This window comes from Pelodiscus sinensis, chromosome 7 (genome assembly GCF_052426305.1).
Source record: "Pelodiscus sinensis isolate ZL-2025 chromosome 7, ASM5242630v1, whole genome shotgun sequence".
In the NCBI taxonomy this organism is placed as follows: Eukaryota; Metazoa; Chordata; order Testudines; family Trionychidae; genus Pelodiscus; species Pelodiscus sinensis.
The window spans coordinates 68500895-68527357 of NC_143058.1; the positions used below are offsets into that span (position 1 = coordinate 68500895).

The window sequence follows — 26463 nt, forward strand, 5'->3', positions numbered from 1 at the left end:
CTGAAGCTTTAACAGTGAAACATATGTATATATGTATAGGCTACCGGGTAATTCAGAGAAGTTCAACACAACTAATGTTCTTGCTTCAGTATTTTACTTAGTGATTTAATTGGGAAATACAGAGATTTAAATGATCCTGCTAAGTCAAGACAGGCACATCTCCTGAAGTCAGCCAAAATGCAGCACTGCCCTTCCCTACAATTCTGACTAATAAATCCACCATCAGTGAAGGCTAAAACTACAATTATAATAATACAGCACTGTATTTCCCAGCAGGATGACTGGCCCTTGATGTGCAGCAGAACTGAGAGCATTCAGTTCCCAATTCAGAGTAATGAAAATGTCAACATTATTTTAAGCCCTGGACATTTTTATAAATAAAAATGGTTAATTTCACAATTTGTTCAAGCACTGCTAAAATTAATGGAATATTTATGTATGTAAGAACTTCACAGCTACTTTGGCATGCTCTGATTTCCAGTGGTTTCAAGTGGGAGTATCTCAGTCTGCATCCTCACTGTCAAAGCTTCCTTTTGTGTTGTTATTTTTTGTTTGTTATGTTTCAGATACTAAATTTTGTAGTGTTTTAGGACCTGATCCAAAGCCCATTGAAGTCAATGGAAATCATCCCACTGATTTGAATGTGGTTTGGATCAGACCCATGCCCATTTCAATAACAGTGATAAGTATCTTTTTTTATATTATTTTAGAATTTTCCTTAGAAATACTGCAAATGGAACAACTGTAACCACATTCTCTTTTTTTAGAGCATTTCTTTGGCTTTGAGCACATAGCTTTCCTGCATTGCTACAGAAATCACAACAGATACAGTTCATTTCCAGCGTTGGTATGACAAACAAATACCCTTCCCTCCCCCCCCCCCCCCAAGTGCTTGCTAACCCTCAGTTCCACATCTGAAAGAATGGAGGGATGCCTACTCTCAATGAGGATGAGGATTTTCAAACATGGGCCAAGATCCAGATACTTGTTTGTAATAGCACCCAATTCTGCAACCTTTCCATATGTAATTAGCCCTTACTGTCTGAAGTCAATAGAGCTACTCCTTCAGGGCTCAATTTGTCACTGAAGTCTATGGAAATCTTTGCCAAATTCAGTCAGTACTTTTTCAGATCCTCATGGATGCTATGTAGATTTACTAAGAAACATTCACTTATATACAGGGAAATAAATCAATGTAAATTACTACTTGCTGTTCAACATCAACATGGAGTATTCTTCAGCTATAATTCCACATTCCCATCACAGGTTATCGCAAATCTCTATATTCACTCTTGCTCACAGATACTGTACAATTATATAGTTTTCCTAAATTCCTTTATTCATAGTGGAGAATATATCCTTTCAGAAATGTTCTAGGGATGTCAAAAGCAAGCCATAAGAGAGAGATGGTTAAGCCCACCTATCAGAAACCTAGACATAACTGGGTCTAGAAGGCAACATATTAGCATCCTCTATCCACTATTCAATGAGCTCCCTGTGTTTACAGTACTGAGCTCATTGAACTACAGTGACAGCTTGGTCTGACAGCTTCAGCCAATGGAGTCTGGGATTGCAAAGATCAAATTTTTCTTTGTGACCCAGGACCCCTTTCTACAAATTCTTATTGGCCCTGCAAACATTTGTATAGTCTGACAAATGTATCCAGCCTTGGCAGACTGTAAGAGCATTTAAAAATGTATGGCAGTTTATATAACATTCAGTCTTTTTGTTGCTGTTGAATGTTAATGTTGTCAGAATTTATAATTGCCCTGTGAGGCTGTGCGAGTACCATGCTCCTGCTTTCATCTTGCATTGTTCCTGTGTCTGTATTTGAAGAGTTGAAATGGACAGGGGAGGAAGATTTTGAAAGGCAAAAAAAAGAGGAGTTCTCAACTTCATTTGGACCTTTGAAAATCTTCCCCATAGACCAGCAGTTCTCAACCAATGTACCATTGTAGGCCACATATGCAGCTCTGTGTGTGTATGTAGGCCCATCCACCCAATATATGTATATACAACCTGTATGGCCCTGAGGATGTCACGAGCTGTGAATTGACTGGGCCGCAGGCTAGGAATCACTGCCATAGACAAATGGTAGGTGAGTTCTTTACTGTGTCAAGACATCTTCTTTCTGGAGTTCAGGTTTTGGTGCTTTTCCTTTAAGGATCTGTTTTTGTGGCAGAGATAACCAGGACTCTCATTGTATATTTCCCCTACCACCCTTCCATCTCTACACACATACAAACTGCTCAGCTGAGTTTAGTAGTGTGTACAACTACCGGCTCAACTAAAGGTCAAAGCCCAGGTTCTGCTTTCATTCAGGCTGGTAATCAATCCACTTTGCAGTCAAGACTTGAACTAAATCACTCAAGCTTGGATAGTTCTCCAGTGTGTTCCCTCCCCACACCTCTGTACTCGAAAAGAGAGTCAGGTTCTCCCACATTTGTCTGGGAAAGAATCAGAGTAGTTCAAATTATTGCAGCACAACTATAAGTGGGGAATGGCCATGCTATTGTGGGGAATTTCCTGCCTTATACAGTACTCTAGTGGAATTGGCTGATGAAAGGATTAGAGTCTTTGCTCCCATTCCCTTTACCCACAGATCAGCCTGACCTTAATTACTTCCCTACCCTTCTCCTGTATGGCAGAGTCCTCATAACCCTGACAAGGCTGGGCTCAGGATTCCTGGGGGCTTGATCCCCAATCTTGTCATGGTCTTTTATGACAAGGGCTAGCGTGTCCCCACTCCAGGGTGCTCTTTCTGTTCTGGCCATTTCCCTGACCCACTATTGCATATACAGGCAGTCCCCAGGTTACGTACAAGATAGGGACTATAGGTTTGTTCTTAAGTTGAATTTGTATGTAAGTCGGAACTGGCTCCAGATTCAGCCGCTGCTGAAACTGATCAGCGGCTGACTACAGGAAGCCCTAGGCAGAGTTGCTCTGCCCCCAGCCTCCTGGAATCAGCCGCTGATCAGTTTCAACAGCGGCTGAATCTGGACTCCTGGGACAGAACAGCTGGGGCGCTGCCGGGTAGGTCCCCGCAGGACCAACCCGGCAGCACCCCAGCTGCTCTACCCCAGGCGTCCCGCAACAAAAGCCTGGTCTGCTGGGGGGGGGGGGCGCACTAGCTGCGCCCCCTCCCTCCCCAGCAGACCAGGGAGACCCGAGCAAAGCCGCGGAGGCGCAGAGGTCCTGCCGCCTCTGTGGCTTTGCTCCAGGGCAAAGCAGGGAGACAGGAGCAAAGCCGCAGAGGCGGGGGACCCCGCCGCCTGTGCGGCTTTGCTCTGGGGCAAAGAAGCAAAGCCGCACGGGCAGCGGGGTCCCGCCGCCTCTGCGGCTTTGCTCGGGTCTCCCTGCTGTGCTGGGGAGTCCCCCCCCAGCACACCAGGGAGACCCAGAGCAGCTTTTCTCGCCCCGGAGGATGCGGTGGCGGGACCACTGCGCTCTGGGCGGTCCCGCCGCTCGCGAGCTCCGGGGCGAGAAAAGCCCCGTTCGTAAGTGCGGATCCGACGTAAGTCGGGGACTGCCTGTAGTCCAAGCAAATGCAATTTATTAAACAACAATCAATTTAAAAAATGAGGAAAAACGGCAAAAGATTAAAGGAAAATACATAACCTGGCTCAGCCACAGAGGCATCACAAACAGCATCTCTGGAATGTAAGGGAAGTTCACACCCTGTTCCTCAAATGTGCCAGGCTGGGAGTGCCATGGATCAGACTCTTGGTCTGGCGGTGGCCACATGCCCTCAGGCTCTAGGTGGCAGGACCCTCATTCCCATCAGGGTTATGATCCCTGTCCAAGTCTGGCATGCAAGGCCTTCTGGCTGAGGGCATCCCCCTGCACCATGGCTTTTACCCATGGTCCCCCTCCTGCTCTTCAGCTGCTCACTGCAGCTGGTTCCAGACAGCTGCTGCCACAGTTCCAGTGCTCAGCTCTGCCTCCAGTGTAGCTCCCTGGGCTGCATCTTAGCTGCTCTGGTTCTGGTTGCTGCAGATCTGCTCCCAGCACAACTCTCCGGGATGCTTCTCTGTCCCCTCTGCCTGCTGTGGCTCTGCTTAACTGATTTTCCCAGGCTCTGGCCCAAAGAGCTCTGCTTCCCAGCTCAGCTTGGGTGCCGGCTCTCTCCTCAGCTTGGCCTGCTCTTTGCCTCCTGACTCCCTCATTAGCTGGCCTGCCCTGTTAGTCAGGCTCATTTGGAGCATTGGCCTCTCCCCATTGCCCCTGCAGATTGTGTCTCAAGCTATGTCTACCCTGCGTTGTTGGGTGTGTTTTTTTTGTAGAAGAGGATATGCAAATACTGCGCTCATTTGCAGATCTTCTTCCGATTCTTTTTGCGGAAGAGGTTTTGCCGCTAAAAAGCCCTGTGTAGACAGCCCATTTGTCAGGAAAAAAACCCCTTTTTCGCAAGATCCCTTATTCCTCAAAAATCGAGCGTGCCATTTGCATATACTCTTCTGCAAAAAACCACAGTGTAGACATAGCCTCAGAGTCCTGATTTCCCATTGACTTGTCCCCTTTCTTTGGTACTGGGAGTTAGCCTGCCAACCTCCCCCCCCCCCCCACTAAGTTTCAGTAAGGGGCCAATAGTCCCCTTATATTAAGAACCACTGGTTGTGCCTACAGTAACTCTGAGGATGCATTCAGTGAGTTCAGCGTAACTTGAGTAGGACTTTGCAGTGTGGGTGCTCACACAGTGCTACGCTAACCCCAGAGGGCAATCATGTGGGCTAACTGCAATAAAAGCATATTATTAGTTCTCCCTGCAACTTACTATTTTTACCAATAACCTAGTTATCATGTTTATACTCAGGATACTCCACTGTGTATTTGGTTTTAAAACTTTAAATGATTTCACCCTGTCTGCATAGACTGCAAATGTGGGGCTTTCTTTCAACTTCCTTCCTTAATAAGGTGGCCATACTTCCCAAAGGGAAAAGAGGACACTGTGTGGGACTGGCCCAACCCTCCCTGCACCTGCGGCTGTTCCAACCACCCATTGGAGCACCCCCTCAAGTACAGGGGCAGGCAGGCATCAAATGAGCAGCTACACACATTAAAAAGGGTGACTATATTTCCCAAAGGCTGGGGCTGCCATCACAGTGAGCCCTCCCTGCTCCCCATATGAGTCTGGGACTGGCATCGCAGCTTGCTCAAGCCCTGCCTCTCCCCTTCCTCCTCTTGCAGGATAGCAGCACTGGCGGTCTCTATATACATTCCTCCTCACCCCTCTTTTTGGCAAAAGTGGATATTTGTCCTGTTTTCTCTTGATAACTAATCAAGCTGGCAAGAGGAAATGGGACAAATGCTCACTTTTGCGCACACACAGACAAATCAGAATGGCTGGGACAGAGCTTAAAAAAAGGGACTGTCCTGGTCAAAGTGACATAATCCCCCTATCCCTTAAGGTAACTTGTCTCAAAGATAGCAATTTTTTTGGAAGGAAAGCACAACCTATCTCCTTTCTCCCCTCACACCTTTCATTTGCTTGACTGCTTCCCATTTATGTTTGTCTGTAATTCTGTCGTTATTCTTGACTTAGACGACTTTTTCCTCCTACATCTCCTGACTTGGAAACCCCACAACACTTATGCAAGCCATTGATTTACTTGCTTCTGCTGAAATTCTCACCTATTCCTTTGCTTCCAGTGCTGTCACTTCCTAGAAACCTCTCCAAATTTTAGCTATCATGTGCATAGTACCATAACACCAGCTCCATGCTTAGATCCACTAACTTCCTGTTCCATTTAGGATGTTCTCCCTCAGTTTTGCCTACTTACTTGAAGTCTTATCTCCTTCCTGATTTTTTTCCTTTTCTTTCATCTAGTATTGATCACCTTTCTAGCATTCCACACAGCCTTACCACTATTGGATCCAAGATCCTTCTCTTTTGTAGCTCCTGCCATCTGGAACAGGTTTCCCTTGCCGCATTAACTTTCATACTGTTTTTAGAGCTCATCTAAAAAACTAGTGTTTCTTAACTCTTTTTTCTCTCTGCTTTCATGTATGTCTGTAACAATACTACTTAAAGCAAAATTACACATTGTCACATGTAGTTGGTGTTACCTCCAGACATCAGAAAATACTGTACTATGTCTGAGTGTGGTGGGCTTTCCGAAGCATTCCAAGGAGATATCTTTAAACTTAAGAGATTCGAATTGACAATCTTTATATGGAAGGTAATCTCCCATTGGCTTTAGTGGAATTTTCCTTGAAAATGGACAGCAAAATGGGACTCTAAATTAATTTAACTCTGAATACTGCCATGTTCCAGAAAACTGTGAAATACAAACACACACATTGCATTTCTTTTCCTGTCATTTCTGATTACTGTAAGTTTTGGGCATGAAAAATTTGTTTTTTCTAACCAGCTACGCCACCCAAGCTTGGCTGATTCATGCTATGATATAATCAACTGTTTGAGACAGCTTAGTTGCTACCATGGTGATGAACTGTGACATGCCAGAATAACTCAGGTAAGATCAGATTGAATTTGTGCCAAAAGCTCTTCCCTTTTGACAGTTAAAGTGGTGCAGCAGCAATGCATACTGTTTCTTCTTAAAAAGTACTGCCTTAATATTCCCTGACTGCTCCCAGTACCTTTTTAGAACTCCATAGTGTTTTATTTTTTTCTTACTGGTATGCCTACTGGCAGAGAGCAGCAGCCTCTGGGCAGAGCTAATTATTTTATTAGGTCAGATCTGTAGCTAAGACTAGCTAGCTAGCAGAGGTTGTTGTATCAAGTCCTGTAGACAGAGTATCCAGAGAGCTACGTCATGGAAGTTGGAGTCAGGATAACTGTTACAATCTAAAATATATGGCCAAGATTAGCAGATGCTTAATTTAAGCATAAATGATAGTGAGTGTAAACATTTTTGTTCTGAAGCTCTTACTTTCTTTGCTGTCAAAAGCACAATATAGATGCCAACTCTGGTCAAATTTGCTGAACATAGCATACTGTCAGTCCTGAATGATGTGTGGTAGAAAACATGGATGAGTGTGTGCCAGGACTGGCTAATTAGAGGTGAAATGCTATCTGGATTTCAGTACTGCCTGATTTGTGGAGGATATTATAGAATTCCCAATACTGATTTATGGCAGATTTTGGACAGATACTGTTACTCATTAATGGTTCCATAGGGTGTAAGGAACTAGCTAGTTAGTTCAGCCAGTACAGATTAGGGATGTTAAAATGAGGTAAAGTAAACATGTAACTGCAGAAAATGTCAGTGGTTACAGGGTTATATGTGGAGGGTGGAGTAGGGAGCTGATGCACATGGGGAGCCACTTTCAAGTCTCAGAGGGGTAGCCGTGTTAGTCTGAATCAGCAACACCATCACAGGACCTAACCAGATCAGCCATACTGTCACTGGTACATTCTCCTGCACATCTACCAACGTAATATATGCCATCATGTGCCAACAATGCCCCACTGCTATATACATCGGCCAAACTGGACAGTCCCTACGTAAAAGAATCAATGGACACAAATCTGATATTAGGAATGGCAACATACAAAAACCTGTAGGGCAGTGGTCCCCAACCTGTGGTGGTGGCCGGGTGCCAGGGGGCGTGGCCATTCGCCCGCTGGGTGCCAGGGGGCGGGGACGGGGGCACGCCCCCCCCCATAGCTGCGCCCGGGGCCGGCGCCCCCCCCTCCTCCAAGCGCCCGGGGCCGGCGCCCCCTTCCCCCCAAGCTCCGTGCGCCCGGGGCCGGCGCCCCTCCCCCTCCTCCAAGCGGCCGGGGCCGGTGCCCCCCGCCCCAAGCGCCATGCGCCCGGGGCCAGGCCAGCCCCGAGCACGTGGCGGGCGCACACGAATGCCCCCGCGGGCGCCATGGTGCCCACGGGCACCGTGTTGGGGACCACGGCTGTAGGGGAACACTTCAATCTCCCTGGACACACAATTGCAGATCTAAAGGTAGCCATCCTGCAGCAAAAAAACTTCAGGACCAGACTTCAAAGAGAAACTGCTGAGCTACAGTTCATCTTCATGTTTGATACAATCAACTCTGGATTAAACAAAGACTGTGAATGGCTTGCTAACTACAAAAGCAGCTTCTACTCTCTTGGAATTCACACCTCCAGATCAGCTACTAGAAGTGGGCCTCATCCTCCTTGATTGGATCCACCTCGTCATCTCCAGCCTGATTCTGGCCTGCATATTTATACCTGCCTCTGGATATTTCCACTACATGCATCTGACGAAGTGGGTCTTTGCCTACGAAAGCTTATGCTCCTACACTGCAGTTAGTCTATAAGATGCCACAGGACTCCTTGCCACTTTCAAGTCCATTCTCTATGCTCACCGTCTTCCACCTGCCTCCTCACTCCTCCTCCCAAATACAGAGGCAGCAGCGCAGGGGGAGGGCGCATGTGGGGAGCCCGCTTCCCGTGTGTACTGGAGCCTGCATGTAACCGTGAAGGTTAACCGAAGAGCCCAGGCTCCTCGGATAATTGTGTGCATGGTTATACTTTCACATATCTAATACAGATTTCATAAAGTCCTGGTATTGGCTAATTTCTAATGGGTATCCGTACTAGTTAATATGTCAAGAAGATCACATAGTGTTGGCACTGGATGATCAGTAGCTGATACCGCATAGGGTGCCCAGATGTCTTATGCAGACAAAAAAAAAGTGTCCCAATTTTTCATATTTGCTATCTGCTACGTGTTGGTATTGGATGATCAGTGGTACTAGCAGATATTACCTGAGATATTAGTACTAGGTGATTAAGGGCAGATATCAAATAGGGAATCGGCACAGGATGATTAGGGTAGATATGTGGAGTGACAACATTGGGTGATCAATGGTGGGCACCACATGGTATGGATAATCCTGGACAGTTCTGGTTAAATATCATATAGGACATTGGCACTGGCTGATATGGTAGATATCATCCAGGTGTTGATAATGAGGAATTGGGGGTATGTATTACAATGCCTGTCAGTACTAGGAAAGTGAAAGGTTAACTGATAAGCATCAACCTAAATGGGTAATGTTTACCCATTCCAGTCAACTGGTGAGGGTTGGAGTAGCTCCCCACCTACCACAGGCAAGGGGCTGCTCTTCCATCTGGAGCAGCCTCTGCCCACAGAGGGCCTGGGCATCCCCCCCCAGCAGAAGCTGCTCCAGCGGGGGCTAATGGTGGGAGCCCCACACATTATCGGGTGCTGTCACAGCTCGGCAAGAGCAGTCCCCAGTACAGATCCCTTGGCAGTCAGTAAACTGGTTAAATCCCAGGGAGGCCTCACGTTTAACCCATGAACCGAGTGACCGGGATTTTGCATCCCTAGTCAGTACTGGGTGATCAAGGGTGGATATCACAGGGGCTGTCAGCGCTGGATGAGCAGGGGTGGGGATCACCCCAGGGGGGCGATATGGGGTGATGAGGCTGGATACCCAGGAGTGTTGGCACCAGATGCTGAGGGCTGGATCCCACGGGGCGGTAGGGATGGGCGAAGATCCCAGGTTTTCACCGACAACTCAGCGCCCGGGCAGACCGCACCGCGGGAGGGCGCCCCAGGCTATGCCGGAGCTGCCCCTGGCGTGTGGGGCGCTGAGCGCCGGGAGGGCGGAGTCCTGCCTGCCTCTGGGCCGGGCCCTTCCCTCCGCGTTGTAGCTGCAGCCTCGGCACCTTGCAGCAGCCGCCGGAGGTCGGGTCGGCGGCGGAGGCTGAGCCGCGCAGCGCCCGTGGGCAAAGGCGGCGGCAGGTGATGGTGCGCGGCCCCCGCCCGGAGCAGCAGCAGCAGCGGCGACTGGGAAGAAGCCGTGAGGGACCCCCCGGCTCAGCGCCCGCCCCGTCGCCACCTTCCCCCCTCCCGCCACGGGGTGAGTCATTGCCCGCCGCCTCCACACGCCCTGGCTTCTCGCCCCTCCCGCCTGCAGCAGGCTGAGAACGGGGGGCGCTGGGCGGGCGCGTGGGGTTCCCGGGGGGCTGGAGAGCAGGCGCTGGAAGCCGGGGGGCTGGCCGGGACTGGTCCCTGATGCGGCTCCGAGACTCATTCCGGCAGCTGCTGCTGCTGTATTTCGGGGGCTGGTTTGTTTGCCTGCTTTCACCCTGTCCCGTCCACGCCCTGGCTGCGCGCTCTGGGGCGTCGCCCCGGTGCGACCGGCCTGGCCCCATCATTAGTGCCAGCCGCAGGGAGGCCAGGCTGAGGAGTCCGGTTTGTGTTTGTTTGGTAATGTGGAAGCTCGGCTGCCGCACCACTCGGGCGGGGACTTCCGCAAACGTAACTGCATTGCAAACAAAGGCGCTGCGGAGCTGGTCGTCCGGGGGCTGCCATCGCTCCCCCTGACCTGCACCTGTCCGTCCGGGTGCAAGCTCCCAACACAACCCGCTGCTGTCTTTTTACCCATCTGTGCACCGCTGCCAAGCAAGGTCCTTTTGAATGAGTGATACCCAACTGGCTGAATCACATAGCAAAATGGAGTGAGATTTTGTTTTTACATGTCTCTTCGAAGCATAGTGGAAAGCCTGTATCACAAGTGGCCTTTAAAATAACTAGAAATGAGGATACGGCCCTTCAAATGGGTCAGACTGGAAGAAGGAGAAGATCAAGCATAACTTCTAGGTCCAAATGTTTTCATTAGCAGACTTTTCTGTGCTGCTGGGCCACTGTATTATCTGAGTACATAAAAAAACTGTGTGTGAGTCCTTAAAACATCCTGTGAGGTAGGGAGGTAGCGGGGAATTTATTTGTACTTCTTTGTGTTGTCTTATCCCCACAAAGGGTTAGAAGATATGGAAAAATAAATAACAGAAATAGAATTGAGAGAGAATGTGTCTTGCTCAAGGTCACTCAGGATGTCTGTGGCTGAGCTAGCAATCAATCCCTTCTCTCCTGAGAACTAGTTCAGTGTTTTAAACTCCATTCCATTTTTCTTCTCCTTGAGCTAGAATGGTGGGATAAAAGATTCTTGACGTTGGGGAGAATGGGTCAGAGCTTGGATGGAAGAGGGTTTTGAATTTAAGGGAGTAACAGGGTTTTCCCCGATTACTTATTGGGTAAATTAGAGGTTCAGTTGTAGTGTTTTTATTCAATGGTATGTGTACTACATGTGATGATGAGATGGGGAAAATTCTTGTTAATAGTGCAGGAGGATTTGAGAAATACCTTGGGAGTTTTTCCTTCAATCTTAAGTATTAGGAAGGTGATAGTCATCATACTTGCCAAACTTCTTTCCTACTTAGTGCAGTGCTTTTCCTTCCGTCCCTTACACTTACAGTGCCTCTTGTCTAACACTCAGAAAAATGGGAGGAAGAGGAGTATTTGCTTGCTTACATTGTTATTGGGAGATGTTTAGGTATTCCTCAGATTGAATCCTCTCTCATTGTTCTTTCCTGATATCTCTGAGATTGTCAATCAGAAAGGCCAAAAATATTGAAAGAACCAGACATGTTCACATTTAACCTAATTCTCCAGGTCCTTTATGAGAATGTGAATGTTTTAGCACACACGCTTCTTTTTGGGGAACCCGGTCACATCCCATCTTTCCTCTCAGTTCAAATCTTTGGCATCTGCTGTGATTATAACCTCCATATGCTATAACCTCCATAGCATACTAGCCTCAAGAAATGTCTACACTACAGAGAAGGTCGAAGCTGCTGCTGTCGATCTTCCAGGGTTCAAATTAGTGGGGCTAGTTAAGACAGCTAATTTGAACTGAGAGGGGCACTCCAGTCAATGCTGGTAGTCCTGCTTCCATGAGGAGTAAGGAAAGTTGAAGGAGGAGTGTTTTCCCTTCAACTTCCTGCAGTATGGATACCGCCAAAAGGTGAGTTAAGGTACTTTGACTTCACCTATGTAATTTACATAGCTGAAGTTGCGTATCTTAATTTGACCTTATCCTGTAGTGTAGATACACCCTCATTGTCTAGAAATTGCAATAACACAGTATTCAGTGTTGTGGGTGAGGTCTAACTACAGTCTGTGATAACTGAGTCATTTCATGCCAAATTAATGCTTCCCAGTTGACCATCCAGATTTTGATGGAATGTACTGTGCTAATAGTTCACGTTTCATTGGAAGCATTGGCTAAATGCCAAGTTTCCTCTGAAACATCTTCAGAGGAATTGTCACTTCCTATCCCGTGGTAGGGTATCTAGCTAAACATGATGCTCTCGCTTGCAGATTTTCAGGTTTTGTATATATATTTTTTTTAAATTAAAACCTAAATGAACTAACCTCTTGATCAGTGGGAACTTTTTATTTACTACTTTGTTCATACTCTTGCATGTTTCATTTATCAGCATAGCTATGGGCATATATAGTACAGGTTGTATCTCCCTGGTCCAGTACCTTTTGGGACCTGACCAGTTCTGAACCAGGGAATCTTCCAGACCAGAGGAGGTCAGTACTACGGATGTAAAACTGCGGTTAAAAATGTAACCATGTAATCACTAAAAATCATAAAGGTTACACACACTATGAACTCTGAAGAGTACAGCTTATTTAAGCTTTATACTGCAGTGTTTATAGCCCTCCTGGGGAGCCAGCATGTAACCTGTGGGGGGTGGACGGGCAGGCCTGCCATGGACAGAGGCTGCTTCGGTGGGCCCTGCACGGGGCTGCTCGAGCCCCTACTGGTTAACCAGAACCAATAAGCCTCACCTTTTAAGGGTCAGGCTAATCAGCTATCCTTTTACACCCCTAGTCTCTGCTGGCCCATCTGTTGCTGCCGGATATAGGGCTCCACTCTGGCAGCAGCAGAGAGGCTAGCATTGACCAAGAAGGGATTGGGGGGGTGGCACTTAGGGGAAGATGCAGGATGGTTGTGGAGCTCTTCTCCTGTAGGCCAGGAATGAAGCCCTGTGGAAGTGCACCGAGCTCTGCAGCCACTAGGCTGCACTCCTGTCCCCTGCCACTGACTGTGGGACTGTGCTTCTGGCTCCACCACCACCCTGCCTCTTCCTGAGCGTCCCCTCCATCCCACTCCTCTGAGCTATTTACGGTGCCTTGGAAGCTCTGGAAGGGTGGAGGGAGTTGCTGAGCACCCAGGCCCAGCTTGTACCCATGAGTGTTCCAGTCCAGGGGTACTCATGGAGAAACTGGACCACAGAGGTTGCCAGACAAAGGAAGTTCAGACTATGGAGGTCCAACCTGTCAATGAGCTTACCTCACAAACCCAGCAGAAGTTCAATATTTATCTGTGTGAAGTGTTTGCTGCTAGGTATAGAGTTTTTAAGACCTAGTTTTGTGTTAGCCGCATCATAACATGTAACTACTGGTAGTTTTAAAATGTAAATTACATATGTTAAATCCATGTAATTTTCACTATCACATTATATAACCTGTTAAAGATTAGTTCAATTTTGGATTTAAACTTTTTAGCAAAAAATCTTTCCATTCTCAGTTGGGCCAAAACAAGTCTCTTATGAAAGTGAGTGGAGAAAATATTAGCAGTTAAAAATCATTGGTGTTCCAGAGGAACTGATAAAGGCTCTTTGTGATGGCAATGCTAGCCTCTCTTGAACATAGTTTAGTCTAGATGTATAATAAATACAGGATCTTCAGGGGGTAGCTGAGTTAGTCTTACAGAAAAAAACAACAAATGATCTGGTAGCACTTTATAGACTAACAAAACATGTAGATGGTATCATGAGCTTTCGTGGGCACAGTCCACTTCTTCAGATGACTGGAGTATGAGTAGGGGATATGAAAACTCAAAATAAATAGGCGAGGGAAAGGAGAGGGGGGAGAAAAAGAAAGGGGAGTGTGAGACAGGGCATCATTAAGTATCTGAAGAATGGGTACTTACACCTAAGCAGCTCAAAGTAAATAGATAGGGTCTGACTGCCTACTTGCATCTTGTGCAGTCATTTACATGGACAAAGTGAGTGTAAAATGTTACCAAACCAGAAGGGTAGCATGTCACATCCACTTTGCTCAGGTGTAAATAAATATACAGGATGGTAAGCAGTGGAGAATGTATTTTTACGTCTTTGTTGTGTTGTCTTAATCCCCCAAAAGCATTAGAGGATTTAGATAATTAAATAACACCAAAGGCAGCCTCTGATCCAGAAGGCTAGCAATCAAATGATTTCTAAATACTAAAGAGATTAATCAAAAGAAAGGTGGAGCAGAGGAAGAATGAGACAGGGTGTTTGCATGAGTAGTAGTTACAGAGGTCTTGGGAGTTTCAGGTGGTCAACAGTGTAAGCAATGCTAGTGATTTGTAGGGACTCCACATCAAAGGTACCTTTATAAATGGATTGAAAGGAGGATAAAGGGCTGGCTTTTGAATTCTGATATTGGAGAACTGTGAACTTGACTCTGTACTCTATATAGCTGTGCTTGTGGTATGCAAACTGGTGCTGAAGAAATCAAGTTCTGATGGGTATGCTCCTAAAAAGCAATATGAAAGGTCCTGCACATCTGCTTTTGTTTGTAATGTTTAAAGCAGCAAAACATAATACAGATATTATACAGATAATCAGATATACAGAGCATAATCCTAGAAAGATCTTGCATATGTAATTTTGTTAAAGGGCACAATCCCATGGTAGTCAATATAGGACTAAATGTTAGTTGTAGAATCAGCCCTCTTATTCTGGTGTTTCGATGGCAAAATACCCAGCAGCTTTAATAGAAACATGGATTTGGCCAATAATACTGCATTTGCTAATATTCTCTCATTTGCCCGATGTTTGAAACACATTGTATTGTCAGGATTTTGTGAGGTGAAGTTAACGTCATTACCTTTGTAGCTCAACACTAGAAACCACTTCTGAATGCCTTACATAGGTTCATGCACTGTTTTATTGGCCTTGATGGCTCACAGTAAATATTTTAGTATCTGTTATGAGAGAAGTACAAAACTTTAAGCATGACACAGATGCATCTTCAACTGTAGCACTGGGGTATTTCTATAAACCGTGAATAGCAAGATATCGAGTAAATGTTGTGAAGTATTGTTTTAGAAGAATGAGTGACTGAACACTTGAAAATCTTCTAATAGGAAAGTTTCTTGTGAAATTTCTCTTTGATGGCAAACTTGCTTTATTGGCCAAGTTTAATGAAAATTGGAGAGGGCTAAATAGAAACTTGATGCCATATTGATAATTTGACATGGAAGGCCTTACTGAAACTCTTCTGATTTATCAGCCCATGCAGACTGCAATCCAATCTGCTCTTTTTTTACAGCTACATATGGGTTTGAAGGTGTTAGATAAAGCTTCCTGTTTTGGGTACTTCATTCTCAGATTTGTTAGTTTTTAGTGTAAATATCATTTTGTGCAAAGTATTGTTGAAGATACTTAACTGATGAAAGTCCTTCTGTAACTGTCTATACTGAGTATATAACAAATTATGGCTTTTGCATTAGATATGCTTAGCCATTTGCATTTAATTTGCTCATTTCAAAGCTCTCTAGAATTATATTGCTTTTTGATTCTCAAGTACACTCAGTTTCTTGTTAAAATCAAGTATTTATTCTGTACTAGAAGTTCTCCTTAAAGTATCAAATCTAATTTGCTGTTGGTGTTTCGGCTTATAAAAACTTTAAGGATATGTCCACGTTGGTGACCAGTCTGTCAGCTGGTCCATTTCAGTGACTTGGGCTCATGATATTGTAAAATTGCAGTGTAGACATTTGGACTTGGACTGGAGGCTGAGTCCTAGGAAACCCAAAGGGAAAGAGGGTCCCAGATCCTGGACTACAACCCAAGCCTGAATGTTGTACACCGCAATTTTATAGTAATAAAGCCTGAGTCAGCTGACATGGGTCAGTTGCAAGAGTTTAACCCCAAAATGGCCTGAGATCAACCTCTGGGCAGCTGCTGCTGTGCCCCTGCTGTACTACTGCACTTATAATCCATGGAGACATTTGAGTTGTGTATTTCTTGATTTAAATCAGATGGGGCGAATGATAGGACACTTTTTTTGAGGGGGTGCCCTTAAATTTTGGCATTTGCTTTGCTATTAGATTTGTTGTCTTCAGCACATGTTGAAAATGCATATGTTTTCTCAGAGTTTTGGCAGGGATGAGTGCAGAGTGAGAATTGAGCTTTTATATATACTTGATCTTTCCTTTTAATTATAGGGATTGATTTGTGGTGCCAGGTTGGGCTGTCTGGAATAGATTGGCTCTGTGTGTTTTACAATTCGTTGAATGATCGTGTTGTTTCAAATATCAGAATGTCTAATGCCAATGTGAATAAGCACCTTTTATTAAATTAAGAATGAATAGGAGTGTTTTAATAAGATAATGTGAAGAAAAATATTTTGCTTTAAGTGTGTAACTTTCCTTGTGTGTGTTATGAATTTTAAAGCCTGCTATTCTCTGCTTGTCCTTTCCAAATAATTTTGCCTGTTACAGTCTTGTGTAGTTGTATGTCACTGTATTCAATAAAAAAAAAAACTAAACTGTAACAAGACATTAGGATACCTCAAAAATATTTCATGTTTTCTGTGATTTTTCTAGATGCCTTGGAAACAGATCAAATTGTTTTTCTCTTATATTTATAAAAATCTTTGAATTTTCATTTGATTCTCAATCATTCTTTAATGTTAAGTAGTAAAATAATTTAAATAAGGTGTCTAGTTAACAAACAGTGGAAAATATTGTGACAGCTGGCTCTTGCCTGCCAAATTGACTAGAGGTTGAACCTCTCTAGTCCAGAACTCTCTGGTCTGGAAACATCTGTAGTCTGGAATGATTTTAGTTAGCCAGATGTCCACTTTTCATGGGTGTGGCCAAGTTTTCCACAGTCCCATAAAGTTAGTTTACACTTACCAGTCCTAGCTCTCTGTGTCTGTTCTGTGTTATTTAGCTTTAATTTAGCCCTAAATGTCCTCTAATAGTCCAGTAAGCAGTGGAAGTGTTGGTATTGCTGCAAGACAATATTGACCTCCTGTGGTCCGGAAAATTCTCTGGTTCGGAGGCGGTCAGGTCCCAAGGGTGCTGGACTAGAGGTTCAACCTGTATAACAAGACACTGAGTTTTGTTTTCTTTAAGGTAATATTAGAAATTAAAGGTAGCACCAGATGCCCACTTACCAGTATTTAATTCTCAGAGCAAAGGGTTGCTTCCCTTTTTCCTTGTATTTAACAGTTATTGTGGAAGGATCATTATGAAGGCTAGATGGTCCTTCTGATTACTCCTATTGTGGCTGATTTTTCGGCAAGAAATAAATGGTTATAGATTTGAATGTCTGATACAAAAACATAAGTAAATGCAGCAGGGGTGGAAAAATAGGAACAGGCTTACAACAGAAGGAATAATTTATTTTTCAAAGCTTTCTTTTATATAACTGATTGCTAATCCTTAACTAAAAAGAAACAATACACAGTCACAAAAGAGAAAGGAAGGATAGGCTTGTAGTTAAAAGGAAATCAATGTATGCTTACGTAAGTAGTCTCAGAGGAAGGGTGGTCTCATAGACTGAATCTGTACATCTATTCTTGGAACAGACAGACTTCCTGTGTGACTTTTAAGCAGGTGGCTTCTTTTCTCTGCATTTGTAATATGGGAAGAATAACTGAGAAATGGTATTATGGAACTTCATGTCTGGGAGGTGTTCAGATGTTGGGGACCTATTAGGGATGTAATAGTGTAGTTGATTAACCGGTAAGCAAAAGTTTATAGGTTAATGCTATAGACTATATGCATTTCCTCCCCCCCACCAGTACACTTTTTAGCAGGCTGGCCATCAGCTTGGCTCAGTCCTGCCTCGCACCGGGTTTGGGACCTAACCTCACTCTGCATTTAAAATGTATTAAGAGCCTGGGGCACTGGCAGCCTTGTTCAGTTCTGGCTTGTGCTGGTTCCGAGAACTCAGCACCTGATACAGAGGCAGCAGTACAGGGTGACAGGCAGCCAGTCCGTGAGGGGAGCTAGTTTTTAAACTGGCTCCCCTCGTGGACCAGCTCCTGCCTAGCACCCCACACTGCTGCCTCTGTATGAGAGGCAGCAGCGCGGAGTGGTGGGGGGTTCCTTGAGAGTGAGACCAGAGTGCACTGGCTGCCAGCTCCATCCCCGGGAATTACAGAATAGTCGAATAACTGATAAGAATTCATGAGGTTAATCGACTATTCAATTAATCAATATTTAACATCCCTAGGACCTACATAAATAGTTCTCCCCTTGTCTCTGAGAGTGATTTTTGGCATTTCAACTTCTGGAAAGTGTGTTTGCCTTGCATATTAGGGGGCAAGGTCCCCGTTGGTGATGTCTCATGCACCCCCGTCCCACAGGCAATCCTTTAACCACTGCAACCAAATTGGAGCACACATGACCTTTGTTAGAGGCTACTTTTCAATTTAACTTTGACACTTGGGTAAGTTGGTAAAAGCAGCTTTGAAATGTATGTTTGTGGTTTCTAGGATGAGGTCATAACGCAGTGTTCAATAGCTCCTGACTAAAACCCCACGCTCGTATTACTGTGTTCTTCTAAGGCCTTGTCTTTGGTAGAGTTTTTTGGGCTCTACTTGAATGCCAAATAATTCACGATAGCTAATACATTTGTAAGGAATCTAGTCTGGACATGCACAACTTGTCTGTACCTGGCTACAGATGTTTGTAGTTTGCTCAAGCTTATCCTTGAAACTATAGTCCACACAGTGTCCCTTTCAGACTAAAATCGTGTGGATATGGAAAATGTTTTTACAAAGCAGTACCATTTGTAAAATTGCAATGGTTGATGCAGTTAAATTAACCCTGGAATTGGGAAAGGCTAGGCTATTTCTCTCACTTCCAATTACACAATAACTTAAGAACTGTTTTTGCTGATGCTTACTTAGGTTGATTTCACTGTAGAGCTGCCCAATGATCAAGCTTTCTTCTTTTTATTAGATGCTAGAAAGCCGTAGTTGGAACCATTGTTGCAGGAATTCCAATAAACCTATTTGCTGATTTCCATTGCCCACCACCCCTTTTTTTAAAATTAACACCGCATCTAAAAATTGACTCTGCTCAAAACCTGGAAAATAATCCCGTGAAATTTCTACTAATGCAGATACTGTGTCCTAGTACTGGAGGCTATATAGTGCAATACTAATAGCATGCAGTGAAATATTTACTTTAAAATGTTTGTTTCATGAAATAACCTTTTTACTAAGAAGTTTATGGACAAAATATAGTGGCAATACAGGTATGTAACAAATTTAGAAGGAAATGGATGAAACAGCAGATGTAAAAAAATATAGGGAAAATAGCCAATAACTTCGTATTTTTGAATCCCAACAATATTAAGCAATTGTAAAATATTAGTTATCCATAAACCTAATAAAAATTAACATGCTCTAGGAAACCTAACTCTAAAACCTATTCCAGTTGGAAAGTGAAACTGAAAATAAAAACACAAATTAAGAATCATGTCTGTTGTGTTTAAAAATTCTTTGTATGTTGTAGGGATGTTAAATCGCGTGTGACTAATTGCAAAATGCATTGACTATTCGAATAGTGGATAGGGCGTGTCCGCCTTTGAAGTGTAGAAACTAGGGCTGTTGCTACACTTTAAAGGTGAAAGTGCCACATGGAGCCTGGGATCAGCTGGGGACTGCCTGCTGACCCCAGGCTCTGTGCGGCGCTGCGGCTTTGAAATGCCGGTGTGGGAGCCCAGAGTCAGGGTCCTCTTGGCATTTCAAAGTGGCAGCGCCGTACAAAGTCTGGGATCAGCTGGGGATCTGGGCCCTCTCTCCATGAATTTTTGTCATTCTTTTTTAACCCCATTATTTTTTCAGCATCCACAACATCTTTTTGCAATGAGTCCCACACATTGACTTTGTGATTTCTGTGAAGATGTACTTCCTTTTGTTTGTTTCTAAATACGCTGCCTCTTAATTTCATCAGGTGAGCCGGGGTCCTTGTGTAATGTGAAGAAGTAAATAACATTTCCTTATTCACATTTGTCTCACTAATATTTTATAGACCTCTCTCATATCCCCCATTAATCATGTGTTTTCCAAGCTGGAAAAGTCCCAGTCTTTTTAATCTCTCTCCATATGGAAGCTGGTCAGTACATCTAAATAATTTTTGTTGCCCTTCTGTACAATTTCCATTTCTAATAGACATATTCAAGGTATGGGCATTCCAAGGATTTAGATATACTGGTTTTATAATTATTGCCTGTATAAATCTGTCACTTTCCTAATGGTTCCTAACATTGTCTGAGCTTTTTTTTGACTGCTGCTGCACATGGGGCTGATGTTTTCAGAGAACTATCCACATTGACTCCAAAATTTCTCTTGAGTGATAATACCTATTTTAGATTGTTTTCCCTCATGCATTTCTTTGAATTATCAAGATTGACTTTGACCTGCCTTTTGTTGCCCACCAACCCAGTTTTGTGAGATCCTTGGAGTCAGCTTTGGACTGAACTATCTTGACAAATTTTGTCACCTCATAATTTACCCCTTTTCCCAGATCATTTGACTGTTGAAAAACACTAGTCCCAATACAGATCCCTTGGGGACACAAATATTTACCTCACTCCATTTTGAAAGCTGGCCTTTTATTCCTACTCTTTATTTCCTGACAATTAACAGGTTACTGAACTGTCAGAAGACGTTCTTATACCATGAAAGCTAACTTTGCTTAAAAGCCTTTCTGAATGTACAAGTATGTGATCTAATATCTAATACCTCTGTCCAATACATTGGTATTATTTTCCTTGTACGAAAGCCTTCTTGGTTCTTCCCTAGTAAAATCTTTACAATATTTTAAATCAATTTGCCTGGTTCTGAAATTAGGCTTATCAACCTGTAACTGACAGGATTGCTTCTCAAGCCTTTTTTTTTTAAATATCATCATATAATCTATCCTCCAGTCACCTGGTACAGGAGTCGATTTAAATGGTAGGTTACAGATCACATTTAGTAGTTCTGCTGTTCTGTATCTGAGTTCCTTCAGAACTCCTGGATGAATACTGTATGGTCTTGGTTCCTTATTACTGTTTAATTTTTCAATTTGTTCCAGATTTGTCACCCAAAAATAATGGCTTGGATGTGGGAATCTCCCTCACATCCTCTTCAGTAAAGACCTATACAGTGAATGAATTTAGCTTCTCCATAATGGCCTTATATTCCTTGAGTGCTCCTTTTATAACTTGATCATCCGACATTTCCTCTAATTTCTTTGGCAGGCTGTCTGTGTCTGATGCAGGTATTTTTTTTAAATACCTAGTACACGTTGATTTAATATGGAACAGAACTTAATAAATATCACTGAAATAGAAATACCTGTGAATACTATTAGGTTAGAAAGAAATCTTTTAGACTTCATCCACTTTCAGTTATTGTCCTTAATGTTTGGGATGAAAATTCTAAACTACAATCAGATTATTTAAAGGATAATCTCACTTTATCTCCATCAACAATGAATTTGTCAGAAGGCAAGACTAAGCTACCAGTGTGATTTCCCATCTCCTAATATTTTAGAATCTTATGGGGGCTTCAAATAAGAAATTCAATTTCTTAGAAAATATAAAAGGAATCACTGGAGAAACATGTTCCATAATTCACAGTTTAAAAATTATGACTAGGATTGTCAACATGTAGTCGACTGCTGAGACAGCAGGAGGGTCGGTGGCAGGCAGGAGCCAGTGCTCACAGGGGGCCAGTTTAAAAACTGGCCCCTAATGAGCAACTGCTTCTGCCTGGTGTCTTCTCCCCCCCCTCCCCCATGTGTAAACAGCTACATGTTTACATGTAGTGGTTACATGTTTACACAGATACCCAATAGCTAACATTCCTAATTATGACACCAATACATTTCAGTGGAACAATTTATCTGTAACCCAAAAGACATTAAAATATCGAATTAAATGTTAAAAATGTTGCTTTTGAATATAAATTGATCCACAATGAAAAGACAAATAAATATGTATTGCTTCAGGCAAGAGAGTCTCTATTAAATATTTAAGTTAAATTGTGTTGTGGCATGTCTTATTCAGAAATGTGCATTGAAATATTTATTTAGAATGAAACATATTTACATTATATAGTTTGCTAATCTATTTTTCCCCTGGTTAAACTTACAAATATTAATGCCACAAAACCTCAAATTAATGCAATATGTCTCCAACCTGGAAGCCAAGAACTAATAGACCGCACTTCTCCATAAAAAAAATGTTTTTTGTTCAATAAGGACAATTACTAATAGCTAACTGCATTATTAAGATCTTTTATGAGCAACTTGAGTATGAAAGAGTATTAAAATCAAAATCTGTGTCCGGGTAGCTTTTAAAATTGGTTTGTAAATGAATTATTTGTGAAAAGGTACAGGACCGACCTTCCTAAAATCCACTGTTTCTCCACAAAATAAGTATAGGGCCTGCAACGGTAATGTAAGTTTTCTTCCCAGTTTTCCTGTATTTCTGAACCTTGACCCAAAAGGCTAAAAGATTAGCTTAGTCCCATGTCTGTTCAATCCTTACCTCTTGTTAGTGAAGCTTCTAACCTAATTGTGGCAATGATGTTTATGATGTAGATGCTTGTCCACTAGGAACTACGGAGGACCTTACTTTTCTTTTTCCCAGAAGCACTGAGCAACCGCAATCCAACTGACTTCAACTGAAATTGTAGATGCTCAGCATTTCTGAAAATCAGACCACAAATGGAGATGAAATAATTTTGCATAGATGATACCATTGAAGTGGATTGGTGAAGAAAAGCTCCATATCTTCTTTCTTGTCCTCTAAGTCACCTCATTCCCTGTTCTATAGTTAGTTAAGCAATATGGTAAATATTGGAGTTAAATTGTTAGGAAAGCAGGTGATTTGTGGGGCAAGATTTCCAAGGCACAAATGAGATAGTTGCCTTATTTCTGTTTGTGACTTCTGAAAATCTTTCTCCTGTAATGAATGTAAAGGATGGTTATTGCAATGAGTTACAGAACTGCTGCTGGAAGATAAGTTGCTGTAGTTGTGACAGTGTTGGATGCTGACTCCACTTTTTCATGCCTGACAGTATTGTCTAGCAAAGTGAATTGGCAGTTGAATACAATGTGTTTCTCTGCTCAGATCCCATGGTATTTATGGAGTAGAGCATTTAAGTAATTAAAAGAGGCTCTCCCTTTTTCTCTGTGTTGTGCTTTAACTGTAATCTGTTTTATTTGCCCTACAGGATAGCTGCAGTCACTGTGGTCAATAAGTACAGATGCTGGTGGTGAGCTATGGCGGCTGATGATAAAGTTGCCATTTTAACTGATGATGAAGAGGAGCAGAAGAGAAAGTATGTGCTTGCTGATCCTTTCAATGGAATTTCCAAGGAGCAAGATCATCAGCCTCAAAATGAAACTCCTTCAACAGAGACTACCACTATCCCAGACGAGGAGTTAGACTGGTTAGAAAGACACTGTGTCAAAATAAATAATGATCTTCTGATCTCCAAGGTCTTTTATTTTTTCTTTTATTCTGCATATGGCTCTCTTTACCCATTGCTTCCTGTGTATTATAAGCAGCTGGGCATGTCACCTAGTCAGAGTGGACTCTTGGTGGGCATCAGATACTTTATTGAGTTCTGCAGTGCTCCTTTCTGGGGAGTCGTGGCAGATCGCTTTAAAAAAGGGAAAGTTGTCCTTCTCTTCTCTCTTTTATGTTGGATTTTATTTAACCTGGGGATTGGATTTGTTAGACCAGCCACTTTAAGATGTGTACCAAAGGTTCCTCCACCACCTCATCCCTCCAATGCCAGTCACCTTGTAACATCGCTGCCACAAAATGCCTCCATTTCGTCTCTCTTAACTACAGCTAGTGCTACATCACAAAAAAGTCGTGGGAAACGGCGCCTATTAGCTAACAGTCCTCCACCTTTGGAATGGTTTCCATTTTCTGCTCCAATTGGAGATGGAGACCTCGCCTTGGATAACAACAATACACATTTTATTTCAAAGAATAGTACCACTCACCCAGGACTGCCAGGAAATCTGACCCACCCTACAATGCCGCCTGTTGTCACTACAAAGCCAGCATCTTTTGACCATGTCATGCTGATTTATGATCATCAAGAAGTAGAAGCTATCTTTCTACTCATTCTCTTGGTTGTCATCATAGGAGAGTTTTTCAGTGCCTCATCTGTTACCATTGTGGACACTGTGACTCTTCAGTACCTTGGCAAACACAGGGACCGCTATGGCTTGCAGCGGATGTGGGGTTCTCTAGGCTGGGGACTTGCCATGCTTTCAGTGGGCATTGGTATAGACTATACGCATATAGAAGTGATCATTGAAGGTCTGGGGTGTAAAGCTCCTGAATACAAGAACTACAGGATTGTTTTCATAGTGTTTGGTGTACTGATGTCAATGGCATTAATTGTGGCCACCCAGTTCCGATTCCATTATAACCACTACAAAGAAGATGAAAACAAGAGGAAAGAAGTAGAGATCCCACAGGTGGAAGGAAATGCCTCCACTGAATCCTCTGATGATAGTCCCAGCAGCCTAAGCCAGTCTCAGTCAATCAGTTTTTGGGACCTTATAAAGCTCCTTTGCAGTATACAGTATGGATCTGTGCTGTTTGTGGCTTGGTTTATGGGGTTTGGGTATGGGTTTGTATTCACCTTTCTCTACTGGCACTTGGAAGACCTGAATGGCACTACCACCCTCTTTGGAGTCTGTTCCGTCTTGAGCCATGTGTCTGAGCTGACTGCCTACTTCTTTAGCCACAAGTTGATTGAACTGATTGGTCACATCAGGTAAGCAAATGACAAAAATCACTAAAGAACTGTGCATGTGGTATTGGAGCTAAATGTGCAGAGTATTCATGGTTTTTCTATTTTAAAGAGACTCTTCCTGTTTAATCTGCTTTTTGACTATATTTGCGCTGCTTGGAAATGAGACTTCTTGTAAGTTATACTCTTCCTGGCTGAGCTGAATGGTTCTGCTTGGAGCAGATACCCTCTCCCGGTCCTGCAGACAAGCTGGGTATTCAGGCTAGCTCACTTATCTGAACTGTTGGAGACCACCATCAGTGAAGATATCAATATTAGTCAGTACCATCCCTAGAAATATGTCCAGAAGTGACATTTTGTTGGTGCTAGAACACTGTATATCCAGAAATAGTGTAGTCTCTGATACACTAGGCAAGATCAGAGTTCAGTGCAGTAGAAACAGAAGAGGTAATATATAAAGATTCTTGTAGCATATACCCAAAGATCAAAAAATGCTACAAACTGGTGAAAGTTGATCATGGATTTTTTTCTAACAAGTCTTATTTTTAATACAATTCTTTCCTCCTATCTCTTAAATTCCTAATGTGACACTGAGTCTGTAATATATTCCAGTGCTATAACTTTTATATTACAAAAATACCTTGAATATATTATGTAGAGAATGGAACTCGGTTACAATCTTTGAATTACTGTTTATTGTAGATGTAAACAATTAGGCAACAATTCTCCAAAACCACTCTCATCCCCTATTTTAAAGATACCTGTTGTGACCCACATATATTTAGATACATGATTGCCTTGTGATGTCAGTGTTAATTTTAAACATGTATATAATTATAACTTATTCTTCCGGACACCCAAAATGTATTTTCAGCACTTTAGCGATATTTGGCAGTTTACCCTTGAAAGGATTACTTTAAAGTGTATCCTAGATGGTTCTGCTTCACAACTCCAGTTTTCGTTTGAACAACAATCTATACGGGGTTTGTTTATTTTGAAGTGTAATAAAATTGTCACACCTCAGGGTGGACCCCTAAATAGAGACAAAACATATTTTCACAAAACAATATATGTAGTCTTATTCCTATGCCCTCTTCACACACATCTAGATAATAGATCCTTGGGCATCAGTGCATTTTCAACCATTTGGGTTGTGCAGTTGTTTTGCCGTGTCCTGTTTGTTTTCAGTGAGTTGATTCCACTGGTTGTCTCTCTCTTGATGTCAACCAAAGTCTGTTTCAAGTGATCTCTCAGGTTACCGTGCCAGGCATTCGGGATATCAAATTTTATTCCAAGTAGCATCTTTAGGCTTTTAGTTAATTCGGGTCCATTATTGGTGAAGCTGTTATGTTTTCATATAGTTCTTCCACTTAAGTAGGTTGCTTAATAAGGCTAAAATAGTTTCATAACTTCAAATTTTATGCTTAAGTGGCAGGCAAAGGAAAAGGAAGAGTGTAATTTAATAGCAAAGGATAATTTTCTCTCCGACAATGCTGAAACCTTGAGAGTGTCTCCACACCTGCAACATGAAAATGTCTTGTTTGGCATATTAAATTTGCTTTCTTCCTCTCATATTAAATATATTGAATATTAGTTTTATGTGAAAGTTGCTAGATGAATTGCACTCTAAAAATATGTTTTTCCTCTGACATTTATTGTTTCTGTTGAAAAAGAAACATAAATAATCAGCTTGCAGTTATGAAGCACTATGTTTGTTTTGACAAGAGGTCTTGTGCCGGATGTGTAGAAGAGGTATATTACTCTGGATATACTACAGGTTGTACTTCCTTTAACTGGAACTCTCTGGTTCAGCATAAGGATGTTAAGGTCTAGTTGACTATCCAATAAGCA

The 26463-nt window shown here is 43.0% G+C and overlaps 1 protein-coding gene across 2 annotated transcripts in view; it reads left to right on the forward strand.

Moving 5' to 3' along the window:
* MFSD6 (major facilitator superfamily domain containing 6) overlaps positions 1-26463 on the forward strand; it is a 96596-nt gene that overhangs the window by 46457 nt on the left and 23676 nt on the right. The window contains exons 1-2 of one of the 2 annotated variants that reach the window (XM_006113315.5): positions 9558-9832; positions 23068-24636. In XM_006113315.5, coding sequence (XP_006113377.3) covers positions 23117-24636 — 1520 coding nt within the window. In that variant the 5' untranslated portion in view covers positions 9558-9832; positions 23068-23116. Of the gene's footprint in view, positions 1-9557; positions 9833-23067; positions 24637-26463 lie in introns of those variants that run through there. The other variant, XM_075934178.2, reaches the window with a different exon arrangement.